General features: G+C 52.4%; 1 protein-coding gene across 5 annotated transcripts in view; it reads right to left on the bottom strand.

The window, feature by feature from the left end:
- Positions 1 to 2,020: 2,020 nt before the first annotated feature.
- Positions 2,021 to 12,696, bottom strand: part of MGLL (monoglyceride lipase) — a 134,252-nt gene continuing 123,576 nt past the window's right edge. For all 5 annotated transcript variants that reach the window (XM_078351812.1, XM_035274756.3, XM_035274753.3 and 2 more), the window contains 2 exons: positions 8,748 to 8,963; positions 2,021 to 5,303 (listed from right to left, as the gene is read on the bottom strand). In XM_078351812.1, coding sequence (XP_078207938.1) covers positions 5,178 to 5,303; positions 8,748 to 8,963 — 342 coding nt within the window. In that variant the 3' untranslated portion in view covers positions 2,021 to 5,177. The remainder of the gene's footprint in view (positions 5,304 to 8,747; positions 8,964 to 12,696) is intronic.

The raw sequence follows: 12,696 nt of genomic DNA, 5'->3' as shown, positions 1-12,696 counted from the left end.
ATCACACATTCCCATGCTCACTCGTTTCTTCATTCATTCATCCCCCTCATTCCCTCATTCATTCTCTCATTTATTCATCCCCTCATTAACTCATCCATTCATTCACTCATTCATTTATTCATCCCCTCATTCATTTTCTCTCATTTCTTCAATCCATTCTCTCATTCACTTATTCATTTATTCTCTCATTTCCTCACCCATCCATCCCTTCACTCATTCCCTCATTTATTTATCCCCTCACTCATTCACTCATTCTCTCATTTCCTCACTTGCTCATTCATTCCCTCCCTCATCCATTCTCTCATTCCCTCATTCCCCCACTCTCATTCCTTCATTCATCCCCCATTCCCTCCTGCTCTCATTCTCACTCATTTTCTCATCATTCCTTCATTCATCCCCTCACTCATTCACTCATTCATTCTCACTCCTTCCTTAATTCCCTCCCTCATTCATTCATTTTCTCCTTTCCACACTCATTCCCTCACTCATCCATTCTCATTCCCTCACCACTCATTCCTTCATTCATCCCTCACGCATTCACTTATTCTCTTGTTTCCTCATTCACTCACTGAGTCCCTCACTCATTTACTCACTTCCTTATTCCCTTGCTCACTCCCTCATTCACTCATCACTCACTAATTCTCTCATTCATTTATGCACTCACTTCTTCATTCCCTTGCTTATTCATTCCATCACTCATTCACTAATCACTCACTCATTCCCTCACTTATTCACTCATTCATTTCCTTGCTCATTCATTCACTGATCCCCTTACTCATTCCCTCACTCATTCCCTCATCACTCATTCCCTCACTCATTCATTCCCTCACTTGCTCATTCCCTCACTCATTCATGTCTTCATTTTTTACATTTTTCTCCCTCAAAGAGAAACCAAAGAGATAAGATGGGGCTATGGTAGGCACTCTCTTCCGGTACCTGGACTCAGTCAGCACCTGAGCCTTCACCTGTCCTGCATAGGATGGGGGCGTGGCTCCTCCTGAGAAAGAGGATAAAGACATCATTTTGTCACTCACTCATTCATTCACTCACCCACTCCTTCCCTCCTTGTCCTATCAGACAGGTCTTTCCAGGGACCTTCTGGGAAGCAGGCAGAGGTATAGTGCAGGGACATGCCCTTTTGCAGCTAACATTCCCATGGGAGGGGGCAGAGTGCTACCAAGAGCACAAGCAGATCTGTCATGTCAGATGTCAACAAATGTGCTAGAGGAGGAGAAGGCAGGGCAGGGCCTGGGGGAGGGCCTCACTAAGAATACGGTCCGCGAGGAGGCCGGCATAGTGAGGACCGAGTGGACGTGAAGGATGGGGAGAGGGGAGGCAGAGAGGCCAAAGGCCCAGCACCCGTAGGCCTCAGCAAGAACCACGGCCTTTATTTTTATTGAGGTGAGATGGTAGCCACCGGGGGATGCTGAGCAGAGAAAGGCCGCAGTCTGACTTGTACTTTAACACACCTCTCGCCTCCATGTGGAAACAGACTGGGTGCAGGTGAGAAAGTGGGGCCTGCCTTCAAGGGCGCTGTTGCTGTCCCTCAGATGCTGGTGAGAGCTGTGGGACTGGAGGAAAGCCACATGATCCTGGCCACACTCAGGAGGGGAGCGGCTGGGCCAGGTGTGGGTGTGGAACGGAGAGGGGCGTGGAAGATGCCCAGCAGCAGGAGGCCAGGTTCCCTATGTTGAGGAGGGAGGGCTGAGGCCCCACATGGGGTCCTGAAGGAAGCCCAAGCCACGTGAAGCTGGCGCAGGGGGCAGCCTGGGTTTCGTCCTCTCCAGTGACAGGGCAGGGTCTGCAAGTGGGTATGTGTGTTTAGAAATCTGCTCCAGGCGTGGATGGGTAAAGATAAACTTCACACATGCTGATCCGGGAAGCACTGCTGGAGTTGGTATCAGGTGACAGGCATGGCTCAGCCAAGGCTCAGCCTGTCTTGAAAAGAGCCTGCTGTGCTCTCTGCAACGAAGGTTGCCATCCAGGGTCCGAGGCTGCTATGACAGACAGACAGATGCCATTCTGAAAACATCAGGTTTATTAGGATTAGCTGTAGTGTACACTGATTCCTTTAGCTCTAAACGGATACATATGGGCCCCGCAGACCGTATACACGCGGGGATGTGACCGAGCCGCAGTGACATAGCAAACCTGACAGCTAGCTTGTGAAGCCATCGTGATCCCAGTAAGGTTTATGTTAGCAACTGGTGAGAGAAGAGAGTGAGACAGGACCTGCACTGGCCTGGGGGTGGGGTCCGAGCGGAGCCTGTGGGTTTTCAGAGCACCCACCAGTGCTGCCTCAGCGAGCCCAGAGCCACCTGGAAGTGGAGTGAAGCTGGGTCACTGCTGTGAGGGAGGGAAGCTGACTCTCTACCCCTTGCCACTTCAAGGAACTGAGGCCAGTAGGGTTGTGGCCGTCACCGGCCACAGGTGGCATCTTTCTCTAAAAAGCTTTCCAGGCATGAAATCCATTTCTGTATGGACCAGGCTGTGTTGACAGTGGCACTTGGTCCTTGTGTCCCAGGCCTTTGGATCCCTTCCTGGCCTTTGCCCTCCTCTCACCTTCTTGAGGCCAAGCTGTGCAAGACCTGGCATCCCTTCCAAACCTCAGTTCCTCCCGTCCCTGTGCTGGTGCAACTCCAGAGCTCAGAATGTCAGCATGGAGATGTCAATATTGAGAAGGAACTCAACTCAAGGCTTCACAGCTTTCCAAGATGGCGACCGGCTCTGGAGTGGCCGTGCGTGAGATGTTAGGCACGCTCACGCGCGGGGCCCTGTGCAGGCTCCTGACCCAGCAGGGAGACATGGTGGGTGGATGTACCAGCCCCTTCCAGATGACATGAAAGAGTCCCAACTTCAGGAAAGTTTTCCTTTTAAATGTTGGTGATTCTTTAACCAGGAATGCAAATACTACTGAAGTGTCGTGTGTGTCTGTGAGAGCCTTCATATAAATAAAGTCATGCATCTAAAGAGTCCCTGGTCAGGCTGCATGCCGATATTTAATTTGGGGAATGGCAATGGCATCACGTGTCTGGGGGAGTCGGCGGGGAGGCGTAGGGACTTTTGTGTGACCTGCTCTATCACAGCTCCTGGGGAGAATTACAGATCTGAGCCCAGGGCCTCTTTGGGCTTTGGGAAAGCATTCCTGCTTTTCCTGAGCTGAGAAGCAGAAACATTCCCATGGCTGCCCTGTTGCCAGGGCTGACTGAGCAGGCAGGGCTGCCTTTCTCTCTCAGCATGCATTTTACATTTTTCTCCTTCAAAGAGAAGCCAGGAAGACAAGCTGAAACTACGGAAGTCGCTCTGTGGGGACATGGGCTGGGTCAGCACCCAGGCCCGCACCTGCCCCATGTGGAGTGAGGGCTTGGCTCCTGCCCTAGGGCACAGCATGATCTTCAGCAGGGTGACCCATTCCTGGCTCTGCCATGGTGTGGTCAGGGTTGCTGGAGGGAGGGTGGAGGGGCGCACTCTCTAGGGACCGAGGTTAGCCTCCAGAACAGGGCCTGGGAGAGCAGTGGCAGTTCCTGCTGTGGGAGGAAGAAGGGCAGGAGCCCCTGACGCCTAGACGTCATGTTGGGGGCCCTGGTGGGAAGTGGCCCCCTCTTCCGTGGCCCCAGGATCCCTAGATTGCACCTTCTGCAGGGCTTCAATGGTGGCAACACCCTGACCAGGGTCATATTTGCACTAAGGGGCCTCCTGAGGTAACAGCAAGTCCCATTTAGAAGGTGAAAGTATTCCCGAGGTGGTGATCCCCCACTTATTGCTGGCACCAAGTGAGGCCAAGGGCAAGACTGGGTGGTGTTGGCACCTGAGAAGGGCAGACTAGGCCCAGGGCCTCAGCTCCAAAAGGTGATGCCAGCCTTGGCCTTGGGTGAGGCCTGGCCTGGCGTGTCCTGCTGTGGCCTGGGGCAGGGCTGGGGGTAACTCCATTCCCTGCTCTGGGTCACTAAGTGCTCCGTGTAGACCTGGGCAGGGAGGCCTGGCCTGCCCCTGTGCTGGGCCTCTCTTCTGCCACCAGAGGTAGCTGTGCTGCTAGCACTGACACTCTCAGGGTAGCTCTGGGCCTTAGGTAGGCCCAGGCCCAGGCCCAGGGACCACATCCCCATGGGCTGCCACTGCTCCATGGTCCCAGAGGGGCAGGAAGGGCACCAGACCTTGCCCATAGAAAAGGCCCAGGCAAATCCCCTCTCTAGGGCTGCTGGCTCAGCTCCTGGAGCACAGGGCCCTCTGTCCCCACCAACACCCAACCCGTCCAATTCTATACAGTAGCATCAAGCTCCGATTCCTTTGTTTGCTCAGATTCACCTTGCTCCCTCCCACCTACCCACCAAAATAGTCTCTGCTTTAAAATATACATTATATATTAGACATTTCATCTTCAATACAATTCTCTCATAGCATCAGGTAAAATTAGTGACTCCAGAGGAAAAGCAGCCTTTGTGAGTACAGACAGTACTCAGGGGCCAACCTGAGTCTCCCCCTGGTGGGAGGGGAAGGGTAGGGGGCAGAGAAGAGCCTCAGTTTCCTGCTCAGTTCTCTTTCTGAGCTAAGCCTCAACCCCCTCCCCTCTGCAAAGCCTGGCCTCGGGCTGACAAGGAGCCCACAAAGTCATGGGCGGCTGCTCATTTTGAGGAAGTGCTGGGCATTTTTTGGGTCTCAGAGGGGCACATGAGTCTGCCCCAGGGAGCTGGCCCCTGTGGAGACAGCAGCCACCTCATCACATGGCCAGAGAAAGGCCACCAAATGGAGGCCAGTGAGAGAGGGCGCTGGGGCTCGAGCAAGGGGTGGGCAGGAGGGAGGCGCCTCCAGTTATTGCAGTCTGGTGTCCTGGGAACACCAGGAATTCCTGGAACCCTTGTGGGAGCTGGGAGAGGCAGGGCAGAGGCTTGGCTTTGTTTTAAGTAGATATTTTAGCACATTCTTTATGAAAAATCACCTGGGACCTTTCTCTTTTTTTGCATGAAGTGTCTACCCATGAAGGTAGGTCCAGTGTCTGACAGCCTAATGTGTAACAAAAATGTCTTTTTGTTATTTTTTAGCAAATTGTGCTAGGGATTTCTCCAATTTCTGGGTTTTTATTTTGTTTTAGTTTTTTTGCAAGCCACATCTGCGAAGCCATCTCTGCCCTTCCCCTGCCTGTGTCCCCTAGATCCTGAGCTGGGCATGAGCCAGTGCATTCAGGGTGGGGACGAAGTTCCTGTCACGGACGTCCTTTGAGAGACCCACATGTTTATTTCATGGAAGACAGAGTTGGTGACTTCAGGAAGCTCTTTGTGGAGAACATGGTAGGCACCTTCATAAATCTGCAATGAGGAGAGACATGGAATCAGTGCTATACTATCAGAGGTAGGTGTGGGGAGCAGAGACCACGGGCAGCAGGCAGGGGTCTGCAGTGTTCTCCGGACCCTCTTGCTGTGCCCTGAGGACGTGGCCCTGACCTCCCATCATTAGGAGGCCAATACTTTTCTATCAGATGATGGTTCAAATGCATTACAACGTCCCAACGTGTTCCCAAACTTCCTTTCTCAAATGCAACCTTCCTTCACTCCATTTCTCCCCATCCCTGGAGCCATTTCTGTGTCTCCGAGTCAGTCAACCTTCTCAAAAGAGGGGGTTCCACTCCTGGCCTCACATCTTGACCTCCACAGGGTCCTCAGCTCAACCCAAGCTGACTTCCATTCCTGCCAACCCACGGTGGCTATCCTGGCGAGGTCTCCAGGGATTTCCATTGCCTTGGCAGGGGACGCTGTGCTCATCATTCATAAGCTGCTCACTCTTACCTTCTAGAAACACTTCCCTCTCGTGGTTCCATGGCTTTAACTTCTGATTTTCTTCCAACTAGCAGTGCCTTCCCAGTCCAGGCTCACCCCACCCACTGGCCTCTGCAGGCAGCTGGACTACAGGCTTGACTGTGCCTTCCTTCACTCTCCCTGGTCACCTCACCTATCAGGTGGTTTTAGAATCTGTCCTGGGCTGATGACTCTGGAATTCACATCTCCAGCCAGACTTCCCTTCCGCCTCTAGACTGCCGACCTCCCATCTCCATCCGGATTCCTGGTGGGCACCGCCAGACTTCAGTGCAACTTGAACAGGCATCTCCAGGTGGACTCCGGCCATTGCTCACGTCAGTCTCTCTGCCTGGCATTTCTGGTCTCATCATAGTCACCTCATTGAATGAACCCAGGGTTCATTCTTCAAGACAGTGATCTCACTCTCTGCCGCCCTGCCTGGCCTCCCCTGCCTTGGTTGTCACTGTTCCCCATATCCTCTTTACCCCCACTCTGGTCTCCCCATGGCCACTGGGGGATGCTTTTAAAATGGAAATCAGAGTGCATCACTCTTTGGCTCAAAACACTCGGGTGACTTCTCATCTAACCAAGAGAAGACGTCTAGACTTCCCAGGTGGTGGGGCTCCCCTGCCCCCCTACAAGTCCCCCTGCTGGTGTGTCCTCACTGGCCACTCTTCTCGTGGCTGTGTGCCTATGTCAGCCTTGGGTCCTCAATCTTGCTCTTGCATTGGTCTGGAAGTTTCTTCCACTGGCTCTTCTCACCCGCAGACTGCAGGCCTTGCTGTCCCATCCCCATCTAAAGTGTTGCTTTCCTCCCTGTCCACCTCTATCCCTGCACTACACTCTCCATCATCATCCTGTTCATTTATTTGTTGATTGCTTATCCCACCAGGATACAGGTTCCCGGGGGCACGGGAGAGTCTTGGCCTGTCTTGTTCTCTGGACCCAATACAAACTTAGGGCCCCATAAACACTTGAATTAAAGAAGCAATGAGTGGATAGCTGGGTGAATGAATAAACAATCTTAGTGGACGCCTTTCGCAGGGACTTGCAAGGGTTCACACTGGTGTAAGGGTGTGGTCTGAATGCAGTGTTCCACTGGCTTTTTAAAAATATATTTTACCAGGCATGGTGGCTCACGCCTATAATCCCAGCACTTTGGGAGGTCAAGGTGGGTAGATCACCTGAGGTCAGGAGTTCAAGACCAGCCTGACCAACGTGGTGAACCCCCATCCCTATTAAAAATACAAAAATTAGCCAGGCATGGTGGTGGGCACCTGTAATCACAGCTACTCAGGAGACAGAGGCAGGAGAATCGCTTTAACCCAGGAAGCAAAGGTTGCAGTGAGCCAAGTTTGTGCCATTGCACTCCAGCCTGGGCAACAAGAGCAAAACTCCATCTCAAAAACAATATATATATGTTTACGTATATTTATTTATTTAGGGCTGGGCATGGTAGCTCATGCCTATAATCCCAGCACTTTGAGAGGAGGCAGGAGGATCACCTGAGGTCAGAAGTGAGACCAACTTGGCCAACATGGTGAAACCCCATCTCTACTAAAAATACAAAAATTAGCCAGGCATGATGGCAGGTGCCTGTAATCCCAGCTACTCAGGAGGCTGAGGCAGAAGAATCTTTTGAACCTGGGAGGCAGAGGTTGCAGTGAGCCAAGATCGCACCACTGCACTCCAGCCTGGGTGACAAAGCCAGACTCTGTCTCAAATTAAAAAGCTTGTTTTTGAAATGGGGTCTCACTGTGTTGCCCAGGGTGGTCTCAAACTCCTGGGCTGAAGTGATCCCTGCTACTCAGCCTCCTGGGTAGCTGGGATTACAGACATGCACCACCACACCTGGCTCAGTGTTTTTAGACTCTCCAGTGTTAATAAGAGCCAGTTTTCCCTTTTTTTTTTTTTTTTCACTTCTTTCTCTTCACCTATGAGTCTATACCGGAGCTGGTACAGGTCAGCGTCTGCAAATCAGTAACGATGCTAGGGACGCACTTCATGATTTGCAAAGATATGAGCCTTTGTCTGCACAGTGAGGAGAGAAGAGAAACGATGGGGCTTGAGTCCAGAAATCTCGGTTCCAATCCCAGCTCTATACTTAGTGGGTGTGTGAGCTGAAGTAAGTTACCTGGTCTCTTTATAACCTGGTGAAAAATGGCCATGGACCCAGAGCGCAGGCCCAGGGCAGCACAGTCCAGGGAGCCTCAACCTCATGGACCAGGATGTAAATGTGCCCCTGGGCTTGGCCTGCCAAACCCAGCACAGAGCATCTCCAGGGATAACATTTGATGGGTACCCGGTAGGTGTTCCTCCCTCCAGGAGGCTTTTCTCATCAATCAGACAAACAAAATGAGCATGTCTGGATCCCAGAACCACACTGCCCATCTTAAGAGGCCTTTTGAGTTAGTCCATTGCAGTCTTGGTATCTAGTATTCCAAATAACCAAGCTGCAGGGCCTGTCCTCAGGGTCCCTGGCTGGAGGGCCAGCTCTGGCAGGTCCCTTCACAGATCAGGCTCTATCAAGTCCTGCCAGCACCCGTGTGCCCTGAGCCCTCTGGTGGCCACAGCTCCCGGAAGACCGCAGCCACTGCTGGTGCAGAGGGAGGCTTGGACATCACATGCATCCTTGGAGCTTGGACATGCCTCTCTTGGGAGACGTGATTTGCTCAGTGCCCAGCTGCATATTCTTTTCTTGCCTATAACATCTTTTGATTTTTCTTTCCTTTTCCCTTTGAGGCTCATTCATTCGAAACGATCAGCAAATGATTCGTTTGTTCTCTTGAAATTCATAGGCGGCTGGGATTCCTCGTGTTTATTTCTTGGCGGTGCAGGCTGGTCCCTATCCCGAGACCTGGGAGCTGGCCCTCAGGGGTCTGGGCAGATATGCCCCAAGGGGTGCTGCCTCCCCGCCCCCTCAACCTTGGGGGGAAATAGGAGGTGGCAGCTGCTCACCTTGAGAGTCTTGTCCTGGCTCTTGGCTGATTCCATGAGCAGGTAGGCCCCTTTGCTGTCACACAGGCGGTCGGCAGAGCCCTGGAGCAGCAGGAAGGGCACAGTCAGCTTGGGGAGGGCGCGCTCCACCCGAGAGACGGCATTCAGCAGCTGTATGCCGAAGCATACCTTCAGCCCTGCCCGGCAGATCAGAGGATCTGAGTTATAAATGTCCACCTGAAGGAAGAAGGAGAGAGTTCCATTAGCATGGGTGGGGCTCCCTTCCACAGGCCATTCCTATTTCCCAGTAGCTTTTCCTTCTGCTCTGGGCTGTAAGGTTGATTCCATTCCGGTCCGCTGGGCTTGGGCGTGGCTCTGAGGGCCAGCCTCGTTCATCCACAAAACTCATCTGCACCACCTGTACTGCCTCTCCTTTCAGGTTTGAGCGTTTCACATACACATGGGTGCCTGCAGAAAATTTCGAGTATTGGCTGGGCATGGTGGCTCACACCTGTAATCCCAGCCCTTCGGGAAGCTGAGGTAGGCGGATCACTTGAGGTCAGGAGGTCAAGATCAGCCTTACCAACATGGTGAAAGCCCATCTCTACTAAAAATATTAAAAATTAGCTGGGCATTGTGGCGGGCACCTGTAATCCCAGCTACTCAGGAGGCTGAGGCAGGAGAATCCCTTGAACCTGGGAGACGGAGTTTGCAGTGAGCCGAGATGGAGCCACTGCACTCCAATCTGGGTGACAGAGTGAAACTCCATCTCAAAAAAAAAAGGAAAATTTCAAGTATTAATTTGTATTTTAAAAAATATAATCAGCAGCATATTATTCACATCAAGTATTTCCTTACAAAGTAGCTCTGTAGCAGTTTCATCATTTCATTTTGTTCTCTGTCTCTGCTGATATGGTATCCACCGGGTGGAGTTGGATGAGGGGCAAACTGACAACTGCAGGAACAGTTTACTGCGAGGGCCCGTGTTAGGAGTCCCTGGAGGGGCTTCGGCCGGGCACTGATGACGGGCTTTGGAATGAGGGACATCCAAGGGGAGGCCTGAGCTACAGTGGGCTCTGGCCTCGGTGCCCTCCAGGGCTGCACAGGGTGGTCAGAGGCTCTGACAGGGAAGCCTGGGCCCTGGCGGTGCCCAAGGCCATCTCTGCCTCTCTAAGGAATGTGGGTCCTCCCTCCTCAACCACTAGCCCATGGACCCTGCCTTTCGAGGGACTGCTGTGTCCCCTGACCTTGCTCTCCCTGGCCTGTCTGGGTTTCTGGCTTCACTCCTCCTGCTTTCATAGAGACAGCTCAGCCTCTACTGCCCTGATCTCTGGCATTTGCCCCTCAGGTTCTGGAGAGAAGTTTTTAGGAATCTCTCAGGCCTGTAGGGTCAAGAGTGAGCCCTCAATTCTTATTTATTTATTTATTGAGATGGAGTCTTGTTCTGTCACCCAGGCTGGAGTGCAGTGGTGCAATCTTGGCTCACTGCAACCTCTGCCTCCCCAGTTGGAGTGATTCTGCTACCTCAGCCTCCCAGGTAGCTGGGCTTATAGGCACCCACCACTACACTAGGCTAATTTTTGTATTTTTGTAGAGACAGGGTTTCACCATGTTGGCCAGGCTAGTCACGAACTCCTGACCTAAGGTGATCCATCCATCTCAGCCTCCCAAAGTGCTAGGATTATAAGAGTGAGCCACCACACCTGCCTCATGGTGCTTTTTCACTCATGTTTGTCATCCTTGCCAGTGGGTTCTTGGCGGGTTGGGGAGGGGCCACATGGTGAGAACTCAGTGAGGATCAAAGAGTATGTTGGGACTGGGAAAGAACGAGCTCCCAGCTGCTCTCCAGGTGACCAGGATGCCCACTGTGCTAGGACTCAGCATTTCCAAGAGTTGAGCTACACCCCCTTCTGTTAGCACCCCTACAGGGCCTCAGTCAGAATTCCAGACCATACCAAGTGGGAGAGGCTGTCCTGCAGTCACCCCTGCCATCCCTGGATTCCTTCCCATGCTGGGGACTGAGCACCAAAAACCAGACCATTTGTGAAAAGCCACACGAGACAGATTAGCCACTTCCTGCAGCTGAGCTGGCATGAATCCTGCTGGGCCAGGCCATCTGCTTGGAGGTTGTGAGGACACAGGACTGGCAGGGCAGTGCACGGGTGCCTGTGGCCAGGCCCAGCCACAGGGCGTGCTTCCTCAGGGTCAGCCAGGAGCCCTGAGGGAAGGAGGGCTGTGGGGCCCATAAAAAAGCCTGGGGCTTGGGGTCAGTGGAGTCCCCAACAGCAGCACCATCTACCAGCTTGTGCTGGGCTGCAATGTGCAGGGTGTCATTGAGTAATAAAAATAATAATAGCTATGTCTGAGCTCTGGCTGTCTGCCCAGCACTAAGTGTTTTTGTGTGCAGTAACTCACTGGACCTCCATAACTGCCCTGTATGAGGAATTGATCTCATTTGCTCCATTACACAGAGTAGGAAACTATAGCACAGAGAGGCTTGTTAACCTGCCTGTTAGTTGCCCCAATTTTTGTTCTCCCCTACAGAACCTTGATGTTTCCTGGGGTACACAACTGCTCAGAATAGAGACTACATTTCCCAGCCTCCCTTGCAGGTAAGTATGGTCACATGACCAACTTTTGGCCAATAGAAAGTAGCCAGGGGCTGTGTGCACACTGTGTCAAGGGTTTATTTTCCCCCTTGCTCCATAGAGAGAGTCAGGGCCACATGGACAAGTTTCACACCTGAATGCTAGAGCAACAAGATGGGTGTCCTGATGCCAAGAAGTCACCTCCTCTCCTTCTTAGGCTGCTGTTGTTGGGGGTCTGAGTTCCAACAGGCTGGCCATGCCTGGGCTGGGCCACCACCCATTCCATGCTGTCTCTAGGGCTCCTGTGGGACCTGTGGGGTGGGGGCCGCACTCTTGCCTCTGCTGCCAGCGATGTCTTAACGACTGCCTCCTTCCTGCAGCAATCTTCTACTTTGCCCCGCTGACCCCAAGTGTCCCCAGTACAGCAGGCCCTCAGGGACTCTGCTTCTGAGTTTAATTGCACTGATGGCCCAAGTGGTTTCCTGCTCTTGGCTTTATTTTCATGTCTTGATCACGTAGACCCTGTTTACACAATGGCCTATTCTGGGCCTGGGGCCCAGCCACCAGATGTATCGGGGAAAGGGCAGGCCCCTGATGTGAACTACAGCCCAGACTGGAAGTGAAGGGCAGAGGGAAACTGAGACCAGGAGGTGGGGGTGGGCTGTACCAGCTGGGGAGACTGAGGAACAGAGGGCCCAAACCCTCCCCTCAGGCAGCAGTCTGGCCCAATCACAACGGCCTTGGTTTTTTGACCAGCTTAAGGTCTCAATCTGCCAAAAGTTCTAAGAGTGTATCTTGTGCCTCCCAGGAAGGAGATAGCCAGGCCCCTTCCTCTCAAACCAGGCCAAAGCTCAGAACATGAGCTCATTCATTCAATATGAAGGATCAAAGTGTCAGTCCCCAGAGATTCCACACTGCTTGATTCTCCTGATGTTTTTTTCTTCACGTGACAAAACTAGAGAAACAGAGACCAGACTCAACGGCTGTCAGGGCCGAGGAGAGTGTGGGGAGGGTGGGGAGTGGATGTAGTTTGTAAAAGGACAATGTGAAGGGTCCTTGTGAGAATGGAGCCATCTGTGACTTGACTGTGTCAAGGTCAGTATTCTGGTTGTGATATTGTCTTATTGTTTTGCAAAATGTCACTGCTGGGGGAAACTGGGTAATGGGTACATGGAATGGTTCTGTATTATTTTTTACAACTGCTTGTGAGTTACAGTGATCTTAAATGAAAAGTTTAACTAAAAACAAGTAACAAAGGCTCAGGCTTTGGCACCATCTCTCACATCTCCACCTTCCTGTTTGGTCCACCATGGCTCCCACCAGCTGAGACCAGGGTCTGTTGGAGACGGCAGCTGGAAGCAGGAGCCCAAGCTGGAGACCCA

This window comes from Callithrix jacchus, chromosome 15 (assembly GCF_049354715.1).
Source record: "Callithrix jacchus isolate 240 chromosome 15, calJac240_pri, whole genome shotgun sequence".
Taxonomy (NCBI): domain Eukaryota; kingdom Metazoa; phylum Chordata; class Mammalia; order Primates; family Cebidae; genus Callithrix; species Callithrix jacchus.
Note: the sequence above shows the minus strand (reverse complement) of the source record. Positions and strands in the feature narration are given on the sequence as shown.